The sequence below is a fragment of the Leuciscus leuciscus genome (assembly GCF_965113295.1).
Source record: "Leuciscus leuciscus genome assembly, chromosome: 24".
NCBI lineage: Eukaryota > Metazoa > Chordata > Actinopteri > Cypriniformes > Leuciscidae > Leuciscus > Leuciscus leuciscus.
In genome coordinates this window covers 16,565,802-16,586,757 of record NC_138723.1, presented here as the reverse complement: position 1 = coordinate 16,586,757, position 20,956 = coordinate 16,565,802, and the positions used below count along the sequence as shown (strand labels likewise).

Sequence of the window (20,956 nt, the reverse complement as noted above, 5' to 3'; positions counted from 1 at the left end):
AAATATGGTTTTAATTAAAGTGTGTGAGTGTGCGTGCGCGCGCACTTTGTAGCCTACTTTCTACTCTATTTTAATATTTTCAACAAGTCATTGAGGAATTTTTTTTTTTTTTTTTTTTTTTTTTTGTGTGAAAACAGCTTCGTAAAACAACGAAGTAATCATTTAATTAAAATCTAAAAGTGCAAAAGGACGTAGGCTGTGTAAGAATGAAAGGAACAATGATAGCCTATAGGCTACTCGCCGTCATATCTTTCCAAACACAAACGCTTGCGTAGAACCACTGATCTATATAATGACGTTATAATATATAATGAATATATAAGGTCATTCTATATAGATCAGTGTAACACGCATGTATAGTTTTTTTTAAACGTGAAGCCTCAAAAGCACCATTAACCTATCCCAAATGACTGATGCACTATTGTGAATCATAATTGAAGATTGTGTTTTATGCGGAACAGAAGTTCCACATAAATTATAAAGAAAACAAAACTTTTACATTGTTGCTTCTGGTATGTGTGGAATGGGGGAAGAGCATCATTTTCGCCCCAGAGAACAGATAATGTGGACCAGGCGGAACCAACAGCCTATAAATATTAGAAATGAACGTCTGGAGGGCATTGCATTGACACGTAATCTGGAAGAGGAAAGAACACACCGTTCTGTATGTATGTATGCATTTATTAATAAACTTTTTTTTATGCTACTCTCGTAGGCTAGCCTATAAGCCTACTTATTTATTTATTTTAATTTACTTATATTTCAAAAACGTTAAATTTACTTTTTAAACATTACAATGTTTAACGTTAATGCAAATTGGAAAGCAAACAGTTTATGTTTTTATACTTTGACAAAATGAACACCTCTCTATTTTCATGTGAAGAATATTAATAAATGGTCATGCCACAGCTGGTTTTTATCTTGGTGTTTCAAGCTCTTACATCACTTCAGATCTCAGTAAGTTCACTTTTTGACCAGAATGTTTGCACTACAGTGTCTGGACATTAAATAAATAACAAAAGAGCAATGTTGTCTATTTATCAAGGCAGAGAAAGCATGCCAAGCATCTGAAGTATCAACGCTGAAGGAAGAGATTCGTATGCTGAATAATAAATTGTTGATTGGGGAATGGAAAGTTATGCATCTGCGTGCTCACCGTCGATTCAGGCTGGTTCCCACCCTGGAACTATCACTGGAATACAAGAATACTTCTGAAAACAACACTGAACCTTCACCAACCCTACCAAGTACTGGAGGCTCATTATTAGTTCATGACAAAGGTAAAGTTAAAACACTTATAAGAAACGTGTGCAAATGTATATTAGGCTATTTATAATTAAACCTCTTTAGAATTTTATGAGAACTGTTTATGAATAAATTGTCAAGTTAATAACATTTTAAAACCCCATCTGTCTGTGGTCTCATGTCTATTTATTGTATGTTTATTGTTTATTGTATTTTGTATTCTATGTGGAACTTTTATTGCGGCTTTCTTGGCTATGCAGGGCTCCTTCGCAAAAGAGACTTGTTCTCAAAGGATTTCCCTGGTTAAATAAGGGTTAAATAAATAAAAAATAAAAAATTGTATTTCTTGCATTTTAACTTATTGCTGGGGTTAAACAGACGTAAATGGAAAAGAAAAGGCCTACATGCTTTGTGATACACAGAGCGTTAAAGCTAAAAATGTGTTTGATGGAAAAAGGCCAATCTCGAAATGGCTGAATCGTTGTATTATTATTTCTGTAATTTATATGTCCGTTAGATTGTACTGAAATATATGACAGACTAAAACCAGGAAGCGGATTCTATAGGATTAAACCCAAACCGTTACTTGAACCGTTCCTTGTGTACTGCGACATGGATGACGGTGCTGGCTGGACTGTGATTCAGAAACGGATCAATGGGAAAGTCGATTTCGATAGGTAAGTCTGATGCACAGTCATTTGCAATGGCTGTCATAGTGTATATTTTTGCTTACCGTTTTTTTGTTCACATTTAGACCTATAAAAGATCAGTATGATCAAATCACCATTTCTATTCACAGAAAGTGGGAAGATTATAAAAATGGATTTGGTAATTTCCAGTCAAGTAAAGATGAATTCTGGCTTGGGAACGATCATATTCATGCCCTGCTCAGTGATGGTAAGATTTGGATAATGAGTTTATCACTCTGCTTTTCTGCTCTACGATAATATTTTCTAAATCCTCTTTAGGTGAAAATGTATTGAAAATTGAACTGATGGACTGGAATGGAGTGAAATCATATGCCATGTATGACAACTTCAGAGTATCAGATGAAAAGGTAAGCTGATTTTGGTTCCTACCATTAGATCTTTAATTCCAGCCTTAAGAATTTTATAGGGATGAGAATTCTCCTATTTCATCACGTGCCTCTCTGCTCACATCATTCCTCAGGATAAATATAGAATGCACTACGGGATGTACAGTGGTCAGGCGGGAGATGCCCTGTCCGGAGGAGCCAATATGGTGGAGCAGTGGTCAGCCTCTCATAATGGCATGCAATTCAGCACCCGGGACCAAGATCACGATCGCTACCTGCAAGGAAGCTGTGCTGCAGAGAACAGGGGAGGCTGGTGGTATAACAGGTGATGCTGAGGGCTTTCTGAATTTTTTAGGTACAGCTTTTCGTATACTAAACACCCTGTTTTATGTTACCTGTTGCTTAATTACAGATGTCATGCTGCCAATCTTAATGGGAGGTTTTACAGAGGTGGAGAGTACAAAGCCAAATATGATAATGGTGTAGTTTGGGGCACATGGAGAGGAATGTGGTACTCTCTCAGACACACGACCATGAAGCTCCGGCCCAGCTCCTACATGGACAACATAGGGAGTGGAGGAGGACCCGTGGAGTAGCAAGGCAGCTGAACAGTCTCATCGTGCACATATGTGTATTTTACAGTGTATTAACTATAAGACTTATTGTAGTTTATTGAACCTTTCTGTCGACCACAAGACTGCCAAAATCAAGAAAGGATATTATTAACTGATCTTGGTAGATTCAATGAATACATTGGCTTATCTTTACACAATATTATGATTATGATTTGATATTATTCAAAATACTATAATTATTATTCTTTGTGTATAAGGGTAAATAGAATCATAAATATTGTAACTTTGCATGCATTCATATAATAGCAATCTTAGTATAAAATATGTGTACCATAATAAAGCAGCATCTAAACATACTGAAAGTCTTGATTGAGATTATGTATCAAACTATTTTTGTAATGTATCTTTAACATGGTCAACAGTAAAAAGAAACATTCAGAAAATAAATTCATATTTACATTTACTGTATGTATATTTTCATCTGTCATGCAAAACCTGAGAATTCACATTTTCCAGTGTACAAACAAATCCAAAGGTTGTCATTCTTGTGGTATGGATAATGGATAATATAAAAAATGGCTTTTCAAATAATAGTCAAACCCACATAAATAAAAATTGATCATAGATTTCACTTGATGTACAAGGATATAAAGTCTGCATGAAGCAAAATAACCTGCTTCATTCCAATAGAGCTTTTATTTTGAAGTTTGAGTTTGCTTCAGCAGAGTGTCAGAACCTCCGAGAAATGCAGGATTGTTTATGAATTGTTATGAAGTTTATGAATGGTCACAACCTCTACTCCATCATCCTCACCCAAGTATCCAGAAATGTCCATCATGTGCTGCTCTGATTCTGTTAGACTATATGGGGAGTTGCTGTAGTCCGCAGAGAGAGGAAGGCTGCGACAGCGTCCCCTGCGCTGGTCTGAGGTAGAGAATGTGGAACTGCGTTGCCTTTGACAGGTAGATGAATTAGCTTCTCGTAGCTTCCTGGCTAGTATGTTCCTCTGGATAGGCGAGGGACCTCTTCTGCTCCAGTTCTGTTCTGCCCGTTCAGCTCGATCCAGTGCGGAAGATGGGCTCCTCGCCACATGATGACGATCCATCAAGGGCTCTTTTGTTGGTGTCACTGGAACTGAATCTTTCGAGTTTGATTGAGATGGAGGAGTGTCAACCCATGGTCTTCTCCTGTGGTCCACTGAGCTATCAGTCATTCTAGGACTGGAACAAGACCAGACCTCAAGTTCAGGAAGCGTATGCTCCCAGGTTCTGCTTCTACAGCTTCCCTCTGGTATTTGGCGAGGAGTCACCTGGGTCATGCTTCTTTCTCGGTAGGGTCGGGACAGGGGAAACTGCTGCTGGTTGTTCTCGTGGAAACTTGAGGATCTCCTGAAATTGGGATTCTTGGAGTAGGGCACTCTACTACGCTCTACCATCACCACCCAGTCTGCTGTTCGCTCGAGACGACGGGTGTTGGCACTGAATGCAGACTTCGGTGGACCCAGCAACAAGTCCACCTTTTGTCTATCTGATAAAGCATTGTTTTTGGGAGACCACGTAGGTTCTGGAAAGGGAGACCATATTCGGAAGTGGCTGCTGCTTGACTCTTCCGGGCTGTCAAGTTCTTGGGGTGCGGGAGTTAGACCTGTAGGGGTTGAAGCCGTTGCCTCTAGCATGGTGTCATCGACTGGACTCTGGGACACGTGGTAGACTTTAGTGGCCTCTCTTAAGCCCTTCTTCTTCATTTCCTTGAGCTGTTGTTGAGCCAAGCGATAGCCAAAAATAGGGGGAAGGATCTTTTGGCCAGAAGGAGACATTCTCTCTGGGTCTTCAGAAAGGGGAAGAGGAAGGGACATGCTCTGTTGACAAGCCAACACACCTCGGTCCGAAGGTCCCTGCCTTGCAGGCAAGGTAAATCCCTTCTGTAGAGGAGCTGTCTGGAGACTTTCGGAGAAACTGGGTCTCTGCATGCTGTGACCACAGATAGAAGCTTCATCAGAGTTCTTTCGGCCACTGGGAGAGTGCAGAGAGCCACGGCGCATGGAGCTGCACTTTGGAGCACGGCAGAGTTTTCTCCACACTGTGATAAAGATGGTGGCAAGAATCACAGCCAGGCACAGGGAAATCCCAGCCACTACCACTAGATTCCCAGCTAGGGGTGTGCTTGCAGCTGGCGGTGGAGTGAGGGATGGAGGGAGAAGCTCCTCTAAAAAAAAAAAAAAAACACACACAAAAAGGTTTGTTCAGATGTCAAAAAATAAAATAGATAAAAAAGTAAGTAAAATGTTTACCGGTGCAGTCTTCTAACGAACAGTGAGACTGCTCCCTAACCATGCCAGTGCATTGCATCCCACCACTAGAGGGCAGCAGACATTCACGGACACGCTCTCGCACCCCTTCACCACATGTCACACTACAACCACTCCATGGCTGCCACGGTCCCCACATTTCTTCAGGGCATTGATATGGTATTGGAGAGAGAAAATACATTAAAAATGCTGAATATTATACACATAAACACCTTAAATTGCATTTCTAAAATGATTTTCTAATTGACAATGTAAGTAATGCTAATTCCAGATTAAAATAGCTATGTTTTGTACATGCACGACAGGTAAAAGCAGACTCACTTGTATGTCTTTGCACAATCACACAGGTGTGTGCTAAACTGGGAGCCTGACTGTAGACGAGTGTGAAATGGAAGCAGTACTTATTCCTGCCAGGGTCAAAGATGGAGCAGTTAAACTCAGTCTCATTCTCCCCTTGCGTGAGGAAGTTGAAGGCCATGTGAGAAGAAATGGCCTTGTTGTTACTCTCTTCCTTATAAAGCAGAACTTTTCCATTTGTAACTGTACAGGGAGGAGCTATTCGATGGACAGACACTGCTCCCTCACATCCACTTTTGTAAATGTTATCCACATGAAGCTTGTAGGCGAACATGCTAGACAGGTAAAGAGGACCAGAGGATTTAATGTCTTGCTGGGTGACAGGGGATTTTAGAGAGATCTTGATGAAGCCATGCTCTGTCAGAGGGGACGCACATGGCATCTCCACATGTTGTGACCTAACTACTTTGATATCATGTCTTATCCGGTTTTGCACCTTCTCAAAGGTGTTCCTCCCAACCGGGACTTGTTCAAGGTAGCTGACGTCAAGGTGGAGGGTTGAAGCTTCGCTGCTAGAACAAGAATGGAAGTGGTCATTAGTGTGCACACCTATCCTAATGTCATTAGAACTTTGGTTGTTCCTGCCACGATCCACAGCCAGGTGAAAGGTGGGCCAGTGCACATGCAGAACAGGACTCCACCACCAGATGGCACTTATGTTAGACATGCCAAGGTTGTGCTTCTGCTCCAGTCTGAATCTGAAATTACCTGCATACAGGAAGCAGGAGCAGTTAAACTCCAGTGACCCTTCTGATTGGTTAAAGAGAAGAGACCTGGAGAGCACTGTAGCATTCATGTCAATGTCAATCAATGACACTGTCAGTCTGTGGTTGGTGAAGTTGCTTTCGGTGTTGTAATCCACAAACACACTGGCATTGCTCAAGGCAATGTGCATTGATGGCCAGAGGTGGATACCAGCCATCGCTATGGGAAAGAAAATATAAATTAAAACCAATTAATAGACTTAAAACATAGTAGGCAAAATGTAATGAACCTGTGGTATTACTATGTAACATAAATTAGCTTAATATGGCCAGAAGTCAAGAATCTTCTCCTTGTAAGTAGATTTTTACTTTTAGTAATTCTTGCTCATGCAAAACTTGCACTGATTCTAGGGTGGGTGGTTGCCAGGGTGTTGCTATGCGTTTGCTAAGGCATTCTGAGTGGTTGCTAGCACACACGCCAACCAGGCCATGCTTTAACGTAATTGTTCCTTAATTTTTTTGAATTTTTTCAGACCTGGATTAGACCTCATGGTTTGTCACTGACATTACTATAGATTTTTTTATTATTATTTCAGGTTGTGCATTTTATGCCAGATGAAAATAGAAGGCATTATACTCCTTTAATAATAATAATAATAAGTTCTCAATATTAAGTTTTCAAGTTTAAGATAAGTTGTACTGCTGTCTATTACTGGAGTATGAGAACTTGAGGAGGCATTGTGATTTACAAACTCTCTGTGTGCGTGGGTTACTTCCTGCAGAAAAAACAAATGCATCCAGGGGAAGAGAGTGCAGGAAAAGTCGGTGACCCTCCCTTCCCCCTCCCTCCATTTTACTCTCCAACTGAACCCGATTCACCACGGTGCACTTGAAACTGCCAATCACTGACCTTCATTTAAACATTATTTTGCATGAGAAGCAGGGAATTTGGATCATATAACTGAACATTTGTGCCGTTGTCATGATCCCTGCAGACGTAATGAGAACTAAATATTTTATTACACCTGTTGCATTGTTTGGAGTTCCTTTCCTTGCCACAGTCGCCTTTGGTTTGCTTGTTAGGGGCGTTAAGGTATGATTTTCTATTAAAGCTGATTTGCCATGCAGGATAAACTTCTTTAAATGCAAGAACGCCTTCTCACCAAATCCCAACAGGAAGAGCAGCACAAATGGGGTTGCTGTAAGGAAACCCTGTGTCATTCCGACGTATGCAGCCTCTTATCCCTCTTTGTCCGCATCACCCCAAACCACTATTATTCTCTCTGTCCTGAAACAGACACAATTCAATCAGACACAAGGGATTAATCAAATACATTAATTCAATACCACACTAATTTGTTTGGGCAATCACTTGACTCTTTCATTGGACTATCAATCGGTGGAAAAATGTATTTGAATATCTTCTTGATAATCTCATATTTTAACACTATTCAGTAGCTACATATATATATATACACTTACATTTCATAAAATACATAGGCTACACACAATGTCTTTTCTTTATTTCTTTTAAAATTATTGTGTCCATAAATTATTGAGCAATGTTCAAGATTTTTCCGTATACATAAATTCCATATGTACATATTTTCCATTAATTAGCCTATATTTTATCGTAAAAATAGAAATATTAAATATAGGCTTAATTGTTGTTGTGACACTATACATGTGAACACTATAAAAACACAAGATAAACATTTCCAGATATGTAGCCAACATAACACTGATCTATTACAAAATAAGGTAACACTTTATTTTGTCCTTGTTACATATGTTACATGTACTTACCATAGTAATAACAGTCAATTATGGATAATTACATGCAACTAACCCTCAACCAAATCCTAATACTACCCTATGGCTAATTAATGTACTTAAGATTAGGATTAGTTGCATGTAATTAGGATATGTATAATTTATAGTAGGCTAATTACTATAGGAACTATATGTAACGTGAGTAACGAGGACACTGTAAAAATAAGTATTATCAAAAAAACTCGTGCATTCTGCCACTTATGAACGAAACCAGTTAAATAGCCCACATGCGCAAATTAAAAGTAAATAACCTATATATAGACGTAGATGTTAGAAGTACTTTACTTACATTTGACATTGAGTCGGATGAATACCGTCTGTTCTTGTATCCGTATGGGGCTGAAAGATTACCGTGAGTTTTGTTTATGAGCGTTAAATGATTGAACGTCACGGAGCGGTCCTGCTCTGAGACGCGCTCTCGTGAGCGCGCCCTCACAATTCGCAGACTGCGCGACCGTGAGCGCGCGTTGTCTTGCTTCCTCCACCGGTTGTTATTAGGGAAATTAAGATAGGATGCGGTCTGCTCTCCACAAAAATCTATTTAGTATTTACGTCTGGCCGACGAATTACGAAGAACTGCGTTTTATACTACTAATTCCGAAAAAATGCATATTACACACGTCCATTTTCAATAGAAATCCCACCACAAATTTCTCAGTGACCGCGCAGAGGTTTCTGCTGGCTCTACTAATACAGTCAATCCGCTACTATAGTTCATGTTACCAAACATAAATGTCAGAAGTAAGCAGTGAATCATCTGCTTAATCTAAAATACCCTCTTCTCAATAAATATCCTCACAATAGGGAGGTCTGTCTCAAGATGAACTTGACATTTCAGGTCAACTTTGAAGTTCATTAATATATTAGACTATATTTAGGAACAGTCTACTCATTGTAATATCAGTTGTCATTACTAGCTCACATGTTTCGGTATAATAGACCTTAGAAAAACAGTATTATTAAATTCCTCAGTATTAGCAATTAGTGCCAAAAAAGACCAACAACGTTGGTGAAACATCTGATATAATAAACAAGAATAATAAACACCAGTGAAACATAATATAATACACCAGAAATAATCAAGAAAGATGAATGAAAAACCAAAGACAGAAAATGTTTAAAAAAAAGAAATATTATTTTTACATAACGTTCCAAAATAAGTGCGGAAGACTTTATGTTTCCATAAGGGGAAAAGCAGATTGCTCCCACCAAGAGTGTCAGATGAATTTTCTAATTATTTTAGCATTAAAAGTTTTTTTCCTGAGTATAATCATAAGATTTCCTGTTTCTTTTCATATGTAATGCAAAATGACCTACATATTTTTATTGACAATCTAACCGCATTGAATGTGCTGGAAACACACAGTATCAACATAACTGCTTCCACCAAGAAACTGCATCCTCTGCATGATCATTTCTGTAATTCCCTATTCATTAAAGGCTGTGGAAATCACTAAACATGTTACACACAGAAGAATGCAGTAACCTTAACCAACATTCATGAAAGACCCTATTGACAAACACAGTGGAAAGTGGGTGCCCACTTGTGTCCAGAGCGAGAGTTATCAGTTATCAGTTCTGAGAGGGATCTGGGGCCAACAGGAGCCGAGAGACAGCAAGGTTTGATAACATATCGGCCTCGTGCGTCAGAACAGGTTGGGATAAAATCGCAGACCTTCTACTGAATCGTCTCGGCACAAGTGACCCATTTTTTCAGCTAATAACAACCTGTAAAAGAGAGCGATACATCAAAATACTGTGAAGACACTTGAGGGATGAATTATTGATGAAATAAGGAAAAGGATGTCTCCTGTACCTTTCTTTAGCAAGGAGAACTGACAGTCCCAACAGCTTGGCAAACTCTTCAGCAGTGAGGGAGCCTTTATCAGACACCTGGGAAAATCAAAAGAGAAGCAAACCTCAATTAAACCAAATGGATTCCCAATAAAACCACCGCTCCGTGTTGTTAGATAATTGCAAAATCCTCATTATCACAATACACTGGCTGAAGAATTGAATTTATTTATTCATAGTAAATCATAAATTAAAGTCCAAATAATCTTCAATACAATAGCTACAACCATCAATATTTTATACTTTAAATAATACACTTTTTCATTGTTTTTTGCATTACGGTAATGACCATTTTTTGGGGAAATATTGAGAAGACATAATGAAAATGACATTGCAAAGCAAAACATTTTAATGGTTACTTAATATTTTAAAGGCTTCATTTTCTTTGAGCAAAATCTAATTTCTGATTCTTATTTTAGTGTGAAATATGACCCAGTTATGATCTTGACAGGTTTCGTACATACCAAATCTAATAGCTGAAACAATGTGAATAGAGCAATAATTGCCATCTCATGTCAAACGCTCTTCAAATATGCTTTGTTTTTTAGAACATTCCTCTCCTTTACCGCATCTGTCTTGGACTCTTCAGAGATGGAAATATCTAATCTGACACGCCTCACGTTCCAGCTCTTTGACCTAAAACATCACCCCCAATCACATCTGCTAGCTGTGTCTTGTCCAAAAAACACTTTGAAGGTGGTTCATTTCATGCAATTTCTAGGAGAATGAAATGGGAAGCTTCTCTCACTCTCTGACCACGACCATTCAATAGAAGAGGAAGAAATTGGCTGTACAAGTTTGTGGTAATAGATCCGATCCAATTTCCACTCTAATAACCCGTAATTAAACATGACAAAGTTTCTGCATGATGTTTGAACGGCCACATAAGTGATTTCACAGATGGGGAAAATGATGGCATGACACTCACGTTATCTAGAGCTGAGGCAATCATTTCCTCTTCACTGTGGGACTGAAGTTGGACAACCATCACCCCGCTGTCAAACACTCGCAACCTGACAGGGAAAGACAAATGTGGTTTTTGTTGCTGGTTACTTAAGAACCCAACAAGACATTACTGCTTCATAATCTAATTGTATGCAACCTAACTGTGGTTTATGAGTCAAATGGTTGTTTTCTTTTGAAAGCTGGAAAATGCAGCCAACAGACAGAGGGCGGACATGGGCCCTGAAAACAGGAAGTCTGCCAGGAAGTGGCTGACCGATCTCACGCTGACCCGCCTCTGCCTACAAAGCCTGGCTCGTACAGACACATGCACATTCGTTCACGTTTACTTGTGCAAACACACATACAAATATAAATGCTCACACCCTTACCGTAGAGGAAGCTTCAGTGACTCAAACATCTTGCAGGCATTGACCAAGTCCTCCGGAGAGAGAAGCTAGGAAGAAATTTGGGGGGGGATCATTCAACTAGAATGTTTTTAAAATGTTTATCAAAAAAAATAAAAAATACACGAGACATTTCAAATAAATGTAATGAAATGTTATGTGGTGTAGCCATCAAGTAAAAGTTCAACACATCTTTTCCTTACACTTTAGATGTGAGTGTACACACATCTTAATCATTATTTTCAAAATGTTTTTTTAAACATACGCTACCACTTAAAGTTTAGGGTCAGTATGATATTTTTTTTAAAGAAATGAATACTTTTATTCAGCAAGGATGCACTATATTGATCAAAAGTCATAGTAAAGACATTTATTATGTTACAAAAGATGTGCATTTCAAATAATTGCTGTTCTTCTGAACTTTCTAAAAAATATATATTTTTAAATATATTAACAACTTTCATACAGTGACATTTTTTTTCAAGGTAATTATTATTAATTTTATTTAAAAATATTAGGTTTTGGGGAGTCACAACACATGACATTTTAAACCCTGAACTAAAATGGTCAAATTATCTTAGATTTTAAGCTATTTTTTTCTGCATGTTGGTTGCAGCATATGAGCTTGATTTGGCAGATAAAACTTTTTTAAAACATAAGCAGTTTTATTGAACTATTACTGTTTTATTAATAATTAATTCCCAAGTTTTTTTTAATTAAAGCCACCAGAACCCTAATAAATATATATATATAAATAAATAAATAAATAAATAATAATAATAATATTATATACTGTACTTAAAAAAGTCTCTCTCTCTCCCCCTATGGAAGTCTAATCAGAAGATCCTGATGCCTATTAATAATTTAAACATTTAAATTACATTTTTGAGTGTGTTCTTATGTTAATAAAGTAAGCATACCCCAGAGATGAACCTGAGAGCTAGTTTTACAAAACGCGGTGATATAGTCATATACACGCAAACACATCATGCTCTGATTTCATGTGAGAGTTTGCTCTCTACTCTCCAGATGGCTGTTCCATCATCAGCTTCACTCTTAATGCCGCTGGAAGAAGATCAGGATCAGATCTGATTAACTCTATGAAAAGACACACTGATGCTTCTGTCTTGATTGTAGCGGTCCTGATTCATTTTACCTCCATCCCACGTGCTCTGTTCACCAGACAGTACACTTCAGTGAGGGCCATCATTCCTCCACGCTCCTACAGAGACAGATAATAAAGATCAGTAGAGGCTGAGGAAGACTAAGGAAGGAAGGATAAAATTCACATAATGACATACTGCAAGACAAAATGTACAGCCAGCTGATCATTATCACAAATTAAACCCCAACAAAATGATGATTTTGAGATAATGATGAGCTGAATGTACATTATCATGATTAATAACACTACTCACTAAATAAAATCAACAAACAGTATTAAATATTAAATAATATTAAATATTAAAACAATATTAAACTCAGTTGCAATTACTGTACTAAGAAGAATATAGATCTACACCTGTGTTTCACATACGCATCAAAAGTTTGGGGTCAGTAGGAGTTTTATTTTATATATTTTTTTGTAATGTTTTTGAAGTCTCTTATTCAAGGCTGCAGTAATATTGTGAATTATAGTTACAATGTGAAATTATTTATTTTAATTGAATCATTTTAAAATTAATTTTTTTCCTGTGATGACAAAGCAGCCATTGTTCAAGTCTTCAGGGTCACATGATCTTTCAGAAATCATTCTAATATGCAGCTTTTATTCAGAATATGATAATTTTTCAGGATTCTTTGATAAATCGAAAATTCAAAGGAACAAAGTTCTATGTAACATTAGAAATGTCCATCCATCCATCCATCCATCCATCCATCCATCCATCCATCTTCTTCCGCTTATCCGGGGCCGGGTCGCGGGGGCAGCAGTCTAAGCAGGGATGCCCAGACTTCCCTCTCCCTAGACACTTCCTCCAGCTCTTCCGGGGGGACACCGAGGCGTTCCCAGGCCAGCCGGGAGACATAGTCCCTCCAGCGTGTCCTAGGTCTTCCCCGGGGTCTCCTCCCGGTGGGACATGCCCGGAACACCTTCCCGGGAAGGCGTCTAGGAGGCATCCGGAAAAGATGCCCGAGCCACCTCAGCTGGCCCCTCTCGATGTGGAGGAGCAGCGGCTCTACTCTGAGCTCCTCCCGAGTGGCTGAGCTTCTCACCCTATCTCTAAGGGATCGCCCAGCCACCCTGCGGAGAAAGCTAATTTCGGCCGCCTGTATCCGGGATCTTGTCCTTTCGGTCATAACCCACAGCTCATGACCATAGGTGAGAGTAGGAACGTAGATTGACCGGTAAATCGAGAGCTTCGCCTTACGGCTCAGCTCCTTCTTTACCACGACAGACCGGTACAGCGACCGCATTACTGCAGAAGCTGCACCGATCCGTCTGTCAATCTCCCGTTCCATCCTTCCCTCACTCGTGAACAAGACCCCAAGATACTTGAACTCCTCCACTTGAGGCAGGAACTCTCCACCAACCTGAAGCGGGCAAACCACCCTTTTCCGACTGAGAACCATGGCCTCGGATTTGGAGGTACTGATTCTCATCCCAGCCTCTTCACACTCGGCTGCAAACCGTCCCAGTGCATGTTGAAGGTCCTGGTCCGATGGGGCCAACACGACAACATCATCCGCAAAGAGCAGAGATGAAATTGTGTGGTCCCCAAACCTGACCCCCTCCGGCCCCTGGCTGGGCCTAGAAATTCTGTCCATAAAAGTTATGAACAGAACCGGCGACAAAGGGCAGCCCTGCCGGAGTCCAACATGCACCGGGAACAAGTCTGACTTACTGCCGGCAATGCGAACCAAGCTCCTGCTCCGGTCGTACAGGGACCGGGTAGCCCTTAGCAAAAGGCCCCGAACCCCATACTCCCAGAGCACCCTCCACAAGATGCCACGAGGGACACAGTCGAATGCCTTCTCCAAATCCACAAAGCACATGTGGAGAAAATTACAAATATACATGCATGATCAAATGTAATATTTTATTCAAAAGAGAGGGATTGATATACAACCTATTAGAGGTATACCTGTGCATATAGAGGCTAAATAAAACTAAACAGATAGCTATAACAATACATATAGCAGCTGTTATCTACATGTAATCTAAGAAAGCCATGTAATTAGAAATGTCATTTTTGATCAATTTAATGTATCCTTGCTGACTAAAACTCTTACTGACCTCAAACTGTTGAACAGTTGTGTATATGCAAATATATATATAGGGCTACTACACCTATACAGGGCTATGTAAAACTATTTGATAAGCATATTTCATAGAAATCATAGAGATGCATATAAACACACACGGTTTATCACCTCCAGTGGGGCTTGCAGCATGTCTCCCAGCTGTTTGGCGAGCTGGATGTGGTACTGTGTGCCAGAGCCGTATGTCTCTCTGGTCACTGGGTTGGCTATACCCATACTCAGCAAATAAGACTTGAAACGGATGGTCTGTCAGAAGGCACACAAAACAAACATGACTAATTTAATTGCAGCTCTACACTGAATATATAGCCTACTAACAACACTGTGAAATTCTAACAGCCAGTTTTAGCATGTGAACTTCAACATTTCTACAGAACAAAATGCATCTACTCATTTTGAGATGTGCCAAAGTTTTTCCCTCATCTGATTATGGACTTCTGTAATAACAGGTAATTTTCTGTCCAATAAATATTTATATGTGTCCATTTGGATGCAATCCTGCACTTAAGAAACATGCACCATATGCGCTCTGATTGGTGGGTCTCAATCCTGGCTGCTTTTCAGCTCGATTCTAAGTTCTATTTGTGTCACTGTCTCATTTCCCAGCCCTTGACATCCCTGTGCAAAGTGTATGTTGCGAGCCACCGGGATTTCCAAGCTCTGTGTGGATTACATTGCCAATGTTTTCCAAGCTTTGGACTTATAGACACTCCTCTGAGCCAGAGAAAATTACAAATATACATGCATGATCAAATGTAATATTTTATTCAAAAGAGAGGGATTGATATACAACCTATTAGAGGCATACCTGTGCATATAGAGGCTAAATAAAACTAAACAGATAGCTATAACAATACATATAGCAGCTGTTATCTACATGTAATCTAAGAAAGCCTATTAACTTAAGCAGGATAAAAGCAGTAATAGACTTTGAGGAGGAAACAGCCTTTTAAAGAGGCAACAACCTCCACTTACAAGTTCATGTGTGTATATACACTAGCAAATCAAATGTTTGGGGTCAGCAAGATAAAAAAAAGAATAATTTATTGTATTACTTTTATTCAGCAAGAATGCTTAAATTGATAAAAAATGACAGTAAAGACATTTATAATGTTACAAAATATAGTGTCAAATAAATAATGTTCTTTTGAACTTCCTATTTTTTTAAAGAATCCTGAAAAAAATTATCACAGTTTCAAGAGAAATATTAGGCAGCATAACCGTTTTCAACATTGATAATAATACGAAATGTTTCTTATTTACCAACTCAACATACAGACCCTTTCCAAAAAATTTGAATATCATGGAAAAGTTTATTTATTTCCATAATTCCATTCAAAATGTTAAACTTCCATAGATTATAGATTCAGGGCCCACAACTTAAACGATTTCAAGTATTTAGTTGTTTATTTGTACATAATTTGGGCTTCCAGCTCATAAAACCCACGAAAACAGGATTTCAAAAAATTTGAATATTACATGAAATCACACAGTAATTACACAGTAATACCATGGTCATTGAACCAGGTTTTGGTTCTTTTGGCAGTGTGGGCAGGTGCAAATCCTGCTGGAAAATGAAGGAAGCATGAAGTGCTCTGAAAATGTCCTGGTAGACGGCTGTGTTGACTCTGGATTTAATAAAGCACAGTGGACCAAAGTCCTCTTTTCTGATGAGAGCAAATTTAGCATCTCATTTGGAAACCAAGGTCCCAGAGTCTGGAGGAAGAATGGAGAGACACACAATCCAAGATGCTTGAAGTCCAGTGTGAAGTTTCCACATTCTGTGTTGGTTTGGGGAGCCATGTCATCGGCTGGTGTTGGTCCACTGTGCTGTCCACTCAACGCAGCCGCCTACCAGGACATTTTCAGAGCACTTCATGCTTCCTTCATTTTCCAGCAGGATTTGCACCTGCCCACACTGCCAAAAGAACCAAAACCTGGTTCAATGACAATGATATTACTGTGTAATTACTGTGTGATTTCATGTAATATTCTAATTTTTTGAAATCCTGTTTTCGTGGGTTTTATGATCTGGAAGCCCAAATTATGTACAAATAAACAACTAAATACTTGAAATCGTTTAAGTTGTGGGCCCTGAATCTATAATCTATGGAAGTTTAACGTTTTGAATGGAATTATGGAAATAAATAAACTTTTCCATGATATTAAATTTTTTTGGAAAGGGTCTGTATTAGAATGATTTCCTAAGGATCATGTGACACTGAAGACTGGAGTAATGATGCTGAAAATTCAGCTTTGCTATCACAGGAATAAATTACATTTAAAATATATTCAAATCTAATACAGTTATTATAAATTGTAATACTATATCACAGTATTAATGTTTTTACTGTATTTTTGATCAAATAAATGCAGCCTTGGTGAGCAAAAACAAAACATAAAAAAAAGCTTACTGCCCCAAACTTTCAAATGGTAGTGTATAAAATCCAGTATGTGATTATGGATTGGCTTATGTCAAATTTCTCAGCCAATCACATTTGTTTTGCTCTTTTCCCCCCAGTGAAACACTGGTGCCCCTCAGGGTCTTTAAGCTCACCTCATCTTCAGTGATGTCACCCTGTTTGTCTTTGATTTTGTTGGCAATGGATCTGGAGAGCTCCACCATCTCTTTGGCCTACAGGGAAAGATAGTGAGTCGCTGAAACAAGACCGATAAACCTGACCATGGCTGTATTCTGCCTGACAACAGGCCGACCCACAGACCAACTGAGTGACTGACCTTTTCCATTAGTTTACTGAGATCCTCAAAGGCCTGAAAGAAGAGACAGATATTAGAATGGAAACGTGAAAAAGGTGATATCCAAAATACCTCTTTATCAAGAGCCAAAATCACTAGGTGTGCCCACACCTAACAGGATATCCCACCGCTGTGCACTCTCTTTTTATCTTCCATTATAGCTGTGCCAGGAAGCTAATCAGAGCTATGAGGTCATCTAGCATTAAACACAGGGTGCCGTTTTCTTTCAACATCAGGGGCCCCTCAAAAGGGGGCCATGGCGCCCAATGCCTGATTGTGGCATTAATATTATCTGAAGCAAGTATCCCAGAGCTCTTTAGATCTCTTTAGGACTACCTGTCAGTCTGTTTCTCTTTCTTACCTCAGAAATGTTTTTATCGGTCTCTTTTCTTTTCTCCTCCAACTTCCGTTCAATACCCACAATGCCCACTGCGCGTGTCCTTCCTGCCTACAGAACCACAGGAAAAAAGAAGAGAGAAAATGAGCCTCAGTCTTTGTTAAGCACACCCAGCCACAAACAATAACTAAAAAAAAAAAGCAAACAAATAACAAAGGAACAGGAAGGAAAGGGTTTGCCCAGGGGTCACTGTTTCAGGGCTACGGCGTGTTCCTTACGAGACACAATCTATAATAAAATGTATAATAAACCAATATATCTCAAGTAAAACAACATACCCCACCGTTCAAAAGTTTGGAGTTGGTTCATTTTTTATGTTTTTGAAAGAAGTAACTTATGCTCATCAAAACAAACATGCAATTATTTGATCAAAAATACAATAAAAACAGCAATATTGGAAAATATCATTACAATTTAAAAAGAACTGCTTTATGTTTGAATATATTTTAAAATGTTATTTATTCCTGGGATGCAAAGCTGAATTTTCAGCATCATTACTCCAGTCTTCAGTGTCACATGAACCTTCAAAAATCATTTTAATATGCTGATTTGATGCTTAAGAAACATTTATTATTATCAACATTGAAACCAGTTGTGCAGCTTAATATTTTTGGGGAAACTGTGATAAATGTTTTTTTAGGATTCTTTGATGAATAGAAAGTTCAAAAGAACAGCATTTTGTTTTTAAAACAAATCTTTCAATTTAAAGGGATAGTTCACCCAAAAATTTGAATTCTGTCAAGTTGTTCCAAAACTGTATGATTTCCTTTCTTCTGCTGAACACAAAAGAAGATATTTTAAAGAATGTTTGCAATTAAACAGTTGCTGGTCCCCATTGACTTCCATAGTATGTGTAGCATGGAATTTAATGGGGTCCATCAACCGTTTGGTTACAGACATTCTTCAAAATATCTTCTTTTGTGTTCAACAGAGGAAAGAAACTCATACAGGTTTGGAACAGATATTTCTGGGTGAACTATCCCTTTAATGCATACTTGCTGAAAAAAAAGTATACATTTCTTTCATAAAATTGTTCTTACTGAAACCAAACTTTGGAATGGTAGTGTATATGAACAGCAATGTCAGAAAATAGAAATATTAAATAAACAAAAAATAATAATACTTAAAATGACAAAAACACATAATTTCAAAAAACTTGAACTAAAATTAGATACCAAGTATATATACAGTATATAATAAATATATATATATATATATATATATATATATATATTAATAAATACTATAATAGTACATAAATAATACTAAAATGACACTGGATAGTTATAAAAAGGGTTTTAAGCCATCAACACATAAATATTTACAAAATAAATCTTTATACAGATCTTTAAATAAACACAAAAACAAAACAAAAAATAGAAAAAAACCATGTACTGTATATTAAAACATTATGTATCATTCAAAGTCTCGGTCTGAGCTGACCTTGGGTCCTGTTACTGTGGGGATCGGCTGTGAGACGGGTGTATTCTCCCATCGCTTCTGAGTCATCTCTTCTGTTAGACGTCTGTAAAACTACACATCAAACACAGCACAAGTTAGCTTATTTACACCTTCCTAACACCTCATCTGCTCCGTTCCTGTCTAAGCGTCATGACTGCTTATGCTCCAAACTATATTAAGCCAGATTTAGTGGAGTAATTAGCTCCATGCATTATCTCAGTAGAAATATTTTGTGACATCACTCCTTCAGTTACTGACCTCAATCTGCCCATGTTCCTTGAAGGACAGCTTTATATAAGAGTACTTGCTCTGCTGGTAGGGGCCTGGCTCCTTATTTTCAGGGGATGGATAAAGGTGAATAACAATCTTGGCACTGCAGGGTTTGAAAGGCAACAATTTACTTTTAATATAGATTAATAAGCAGATTTACAGGGTGTAGCTTCCATTATTATTACTGCATGTTCCATATGTCAGATGTGTGATTGCATGCTGATGTTACAGTGCAGTCACCTCTTTCCGATGCCCGCTGCTTGCTCCTCAAAGAATATGACCTGTGACAAGGGTATGCATATACAGCATTCCTACAGAACAACATATTAGAGGAATCAAAAATGGAAGTAAATACACTGTGCTCTCAAATGTTCTTCTTTTAAAGAAAAAGGACAGGAAGAAAAGATAAAGAATCTATTTAAGTGCAGAGAAAATATACTGAAGATGACATTACATGACTCTTCTGGTCTCTCCAGAGCAGGCGATGGGTACTGAGAAGAATGGCTCCAACATCAAGTTTAGCCTGTCAACGAGGAAAAGGGGAAATCTGTGAATTACGGAACATTAATATACACCATTTAAGTAAAGCATATCTTTATATTGTCTACAAGGTAACATTTTACAATAAGTTCGCATCTGTTAATGGTCCAGTATTAAAACTAGCATGAACTAAAAGTGAACAATATATATTTTTACAACATTTAATAATCCTTGTCAATTTAAGTACAGTTCTTCATTGTTTATTCATTCATTAGTTCACAGAGCATTAACTAATGTTAACATAACTTTTAATTTTAAAAACGTATTAGTAAATGTTTAAATTAACATTAACTAAGGCTAGCAAATGCCTTAGAAGCTGATGTAGTTAACTAATGTCAACATTCAACAAATGAAACCTTATTGTAAAGTGTTAGTCTTTTGTATTATACAATTTTTTATTCTAAAATTACATTTTTGTTCTCCTCTTAACAGCTTTAATAAGCAACATGAAAACTGCTTGATCTGAAATATATGTGTGTTTATCTATAATCTTATACATCATTGCCAAAACAGAATCTTCCACATGGATGTCATTTTATAACTTTCAGCTGAATCCACATGAACTATCTAAGCTTAGCCTACCTTGTCTTCACCGTCGTAAAGTCTCACTCCTCTTTGTTGGATTACTAACGTTTCGTTCATATCAAGGAGCCCATTTGTCCAAACAAATCTGTCCATTTTTATCAAAATAATAAAACAAAAGTGAAAAACAGAACTAGAGCATATTAAACATACACATGAAGCTACAGCTGTTTACTTCCGCTTAGATGTCCGAGAATGCGCCTGTCTCATAAATATGACAATCCATTCAAAGAAAGCCGCAAAATTGCATTTAATACGTGTTATATAAAGTCATACAAATACAATTAATATGTATATATGTATATATCCGTTTTCATATTGTGAGAATTGTATTCACATAATTTGTTTGTTATTGTTACAAGCAATTATCAATATTTTTGACTAATCTAAAAACAACAACTGAGTTAATATATGGATAATTAAATAT

General features: G+C 38.0%; 4 protein-coding genes across 5 annotated transcripts in view; 2 read left to right on the top strand and 2 right to left on the bottom strand.

The window, feature by feature from the left end:
• The window catches only part of hephl1b (hephaestin-like 1b), a 210,909-nt gene that overhangs the window by 37,002 nt on the left and 152,951 nt on the right, over positions 1-20,956 (top strand). The window lies entirely within an intron of this gene.
• fgl1b (fibrinogen like 1B) lies at positions 511-3,319 on the top strand. Of its 2 annotated transcripts, none has more exons than XM_082157378.1 (8): positions 511-664; positions 884-957; positions 1,046-1,280; positions 1,763-1,922; positions 2,045-2,142; positions 2,214-2,302; positions 2,416-2,606; positions 2,694-3,319. In XM_082157378.1, the coding sequence occupies exons 2-8, from the start codon at positions 895-897 to the stop codon at positions 2,875-2,877; spliced, it is 1,020 nt and encodes a 339-aa protein (XP_082013504.1). In that variant the 5' UTR covers positions 511-664; positions 884-894; the 3' UTR covers positions 2,878-3,319. The 2 variants fall into 2 exon arrangements, with proteins under 2 accessions (XP_082013504.1, XP_082013505.1); XM_082157379.1 differs by having other exon boundaries at positions 596-668.
• On the bottom strand, positions 3,300-9,031 carry thsd1 (thrombospondin, type I, domain containing 1). The gene is made up of 5 exons (XM_082157367.1): positions 8,348-9,031; positions 7,389-7,513; positions 5,486-6,445; positions 5,147-5,305; positions 3,300-5,061 (listed from the first exon to the last, which is right to left on the bottom strand). The coding sequence occupies exons 2-5, from the start codon at positions 7,444-7,446 to the stop codon at positions 3,614-3,616; spliced, it is 2,625 nt and encodes an 874-aa protein (XP_082013493.1). The 5' UTR covers positions 7,447-7,513; positions 8,348-9,031; the 3' UTR covers positions 3,300-3,613.
• On the bottom strand, positions 9,173-20,728 carry vps36 (vacuolar protein sorting 36 homolog). Its single transcript, XM_082157377.1, has 14 exons — positions 20,530-20,728; positions 19,862-19,930; positions 19,648-19,718; positions 19,396-19,510; positions 19,120-19,209; positions 17,641-17,727; positions 17,262-17,294; positions 17,080-17,157; positions 14,634-14,768; positions 12,418-12,483; positions 11,247-11,311; positions 10,841-10,925; positions 9,875-9,951; positions 9,173-9,786 (listed from the first exon to the last, which is right to left on the bottom strand). The coding sequence occupies exons 1-14, from the start codon at positions 20,623-20,625 to the stop codon at positions 9,705-9,707; spliced, it is 1,149 nt and encodes a 382-aa protein (XP_082013503.1). The 5' UTR covers positions 20,626-20,728; the 3' UTR covers positions 9,173-9,704.

Bases quoted from the DNA above. Each gene is read 5' to 3' on its own strand.
- fgl1b (XM_082157378.1), top strand. From the start codon at position 895: ATGGTCATGCCACAGCTGGTTTTTATCTTGGTGTTTCAAGCTCTTACA. The intron at 958-1,045 runs GTAAGTTCACTT...CTATTTATCAAG, and splicing joins TTACATCACTTCAGATCTCA to GCAGAGAAAGCATGCCAAGC. The intron at 2,143-2,213 runs GTAAGATTTGGA...AATCCTCTTTAG, and splicing joins TCATGCCCTGCTCAGTGATG to GTGAAAATGTATTGAAAATT.
- thsd1 (XM_082157367.1), bottom strand. From the start codon at position 7,446: ATGACACAGGGTTTCCTTACAGCAACCCCATTTGTGCTGCTCTTCCTG. The intron at 6,446-7,388 runs GTGAGAAGGCGT...TCTTTCCCATAG, and splicing joins GCTCTTCCTGTTGGGATTTG to CGATGGCTGGTATCCACCTC. The intron at 5,062-5,146 runs GTAAACATTTTA...TTTTTTTTTTAG, and splicing joins TTCGTTAGAAGACTGCACCG to AGGAGCTTCTCCCTCCATCC.
- vps36 (XM_082157377.1), bottom strand. From the start codon at position 20,625: ATGGACAGATTTGTTTGGACAAATGGGCTCCTTGATATGAACGAAACG. The intron at 10,926-11,246 runs GTAAGGGTGTGA...TTTCCCTGTCAG, and splicing joins TCACTGAAGCTTCCTCTACG to GTTGCGAGTGTTTGACAGCG. The intron at 9,787-9,874 runs GTACAGGAGACA...TCTCTTTTACAG, and splicing joins GTTCTCCTTGCTAAAGAAAG to GTTGTTATTAGCTGAAAAAA.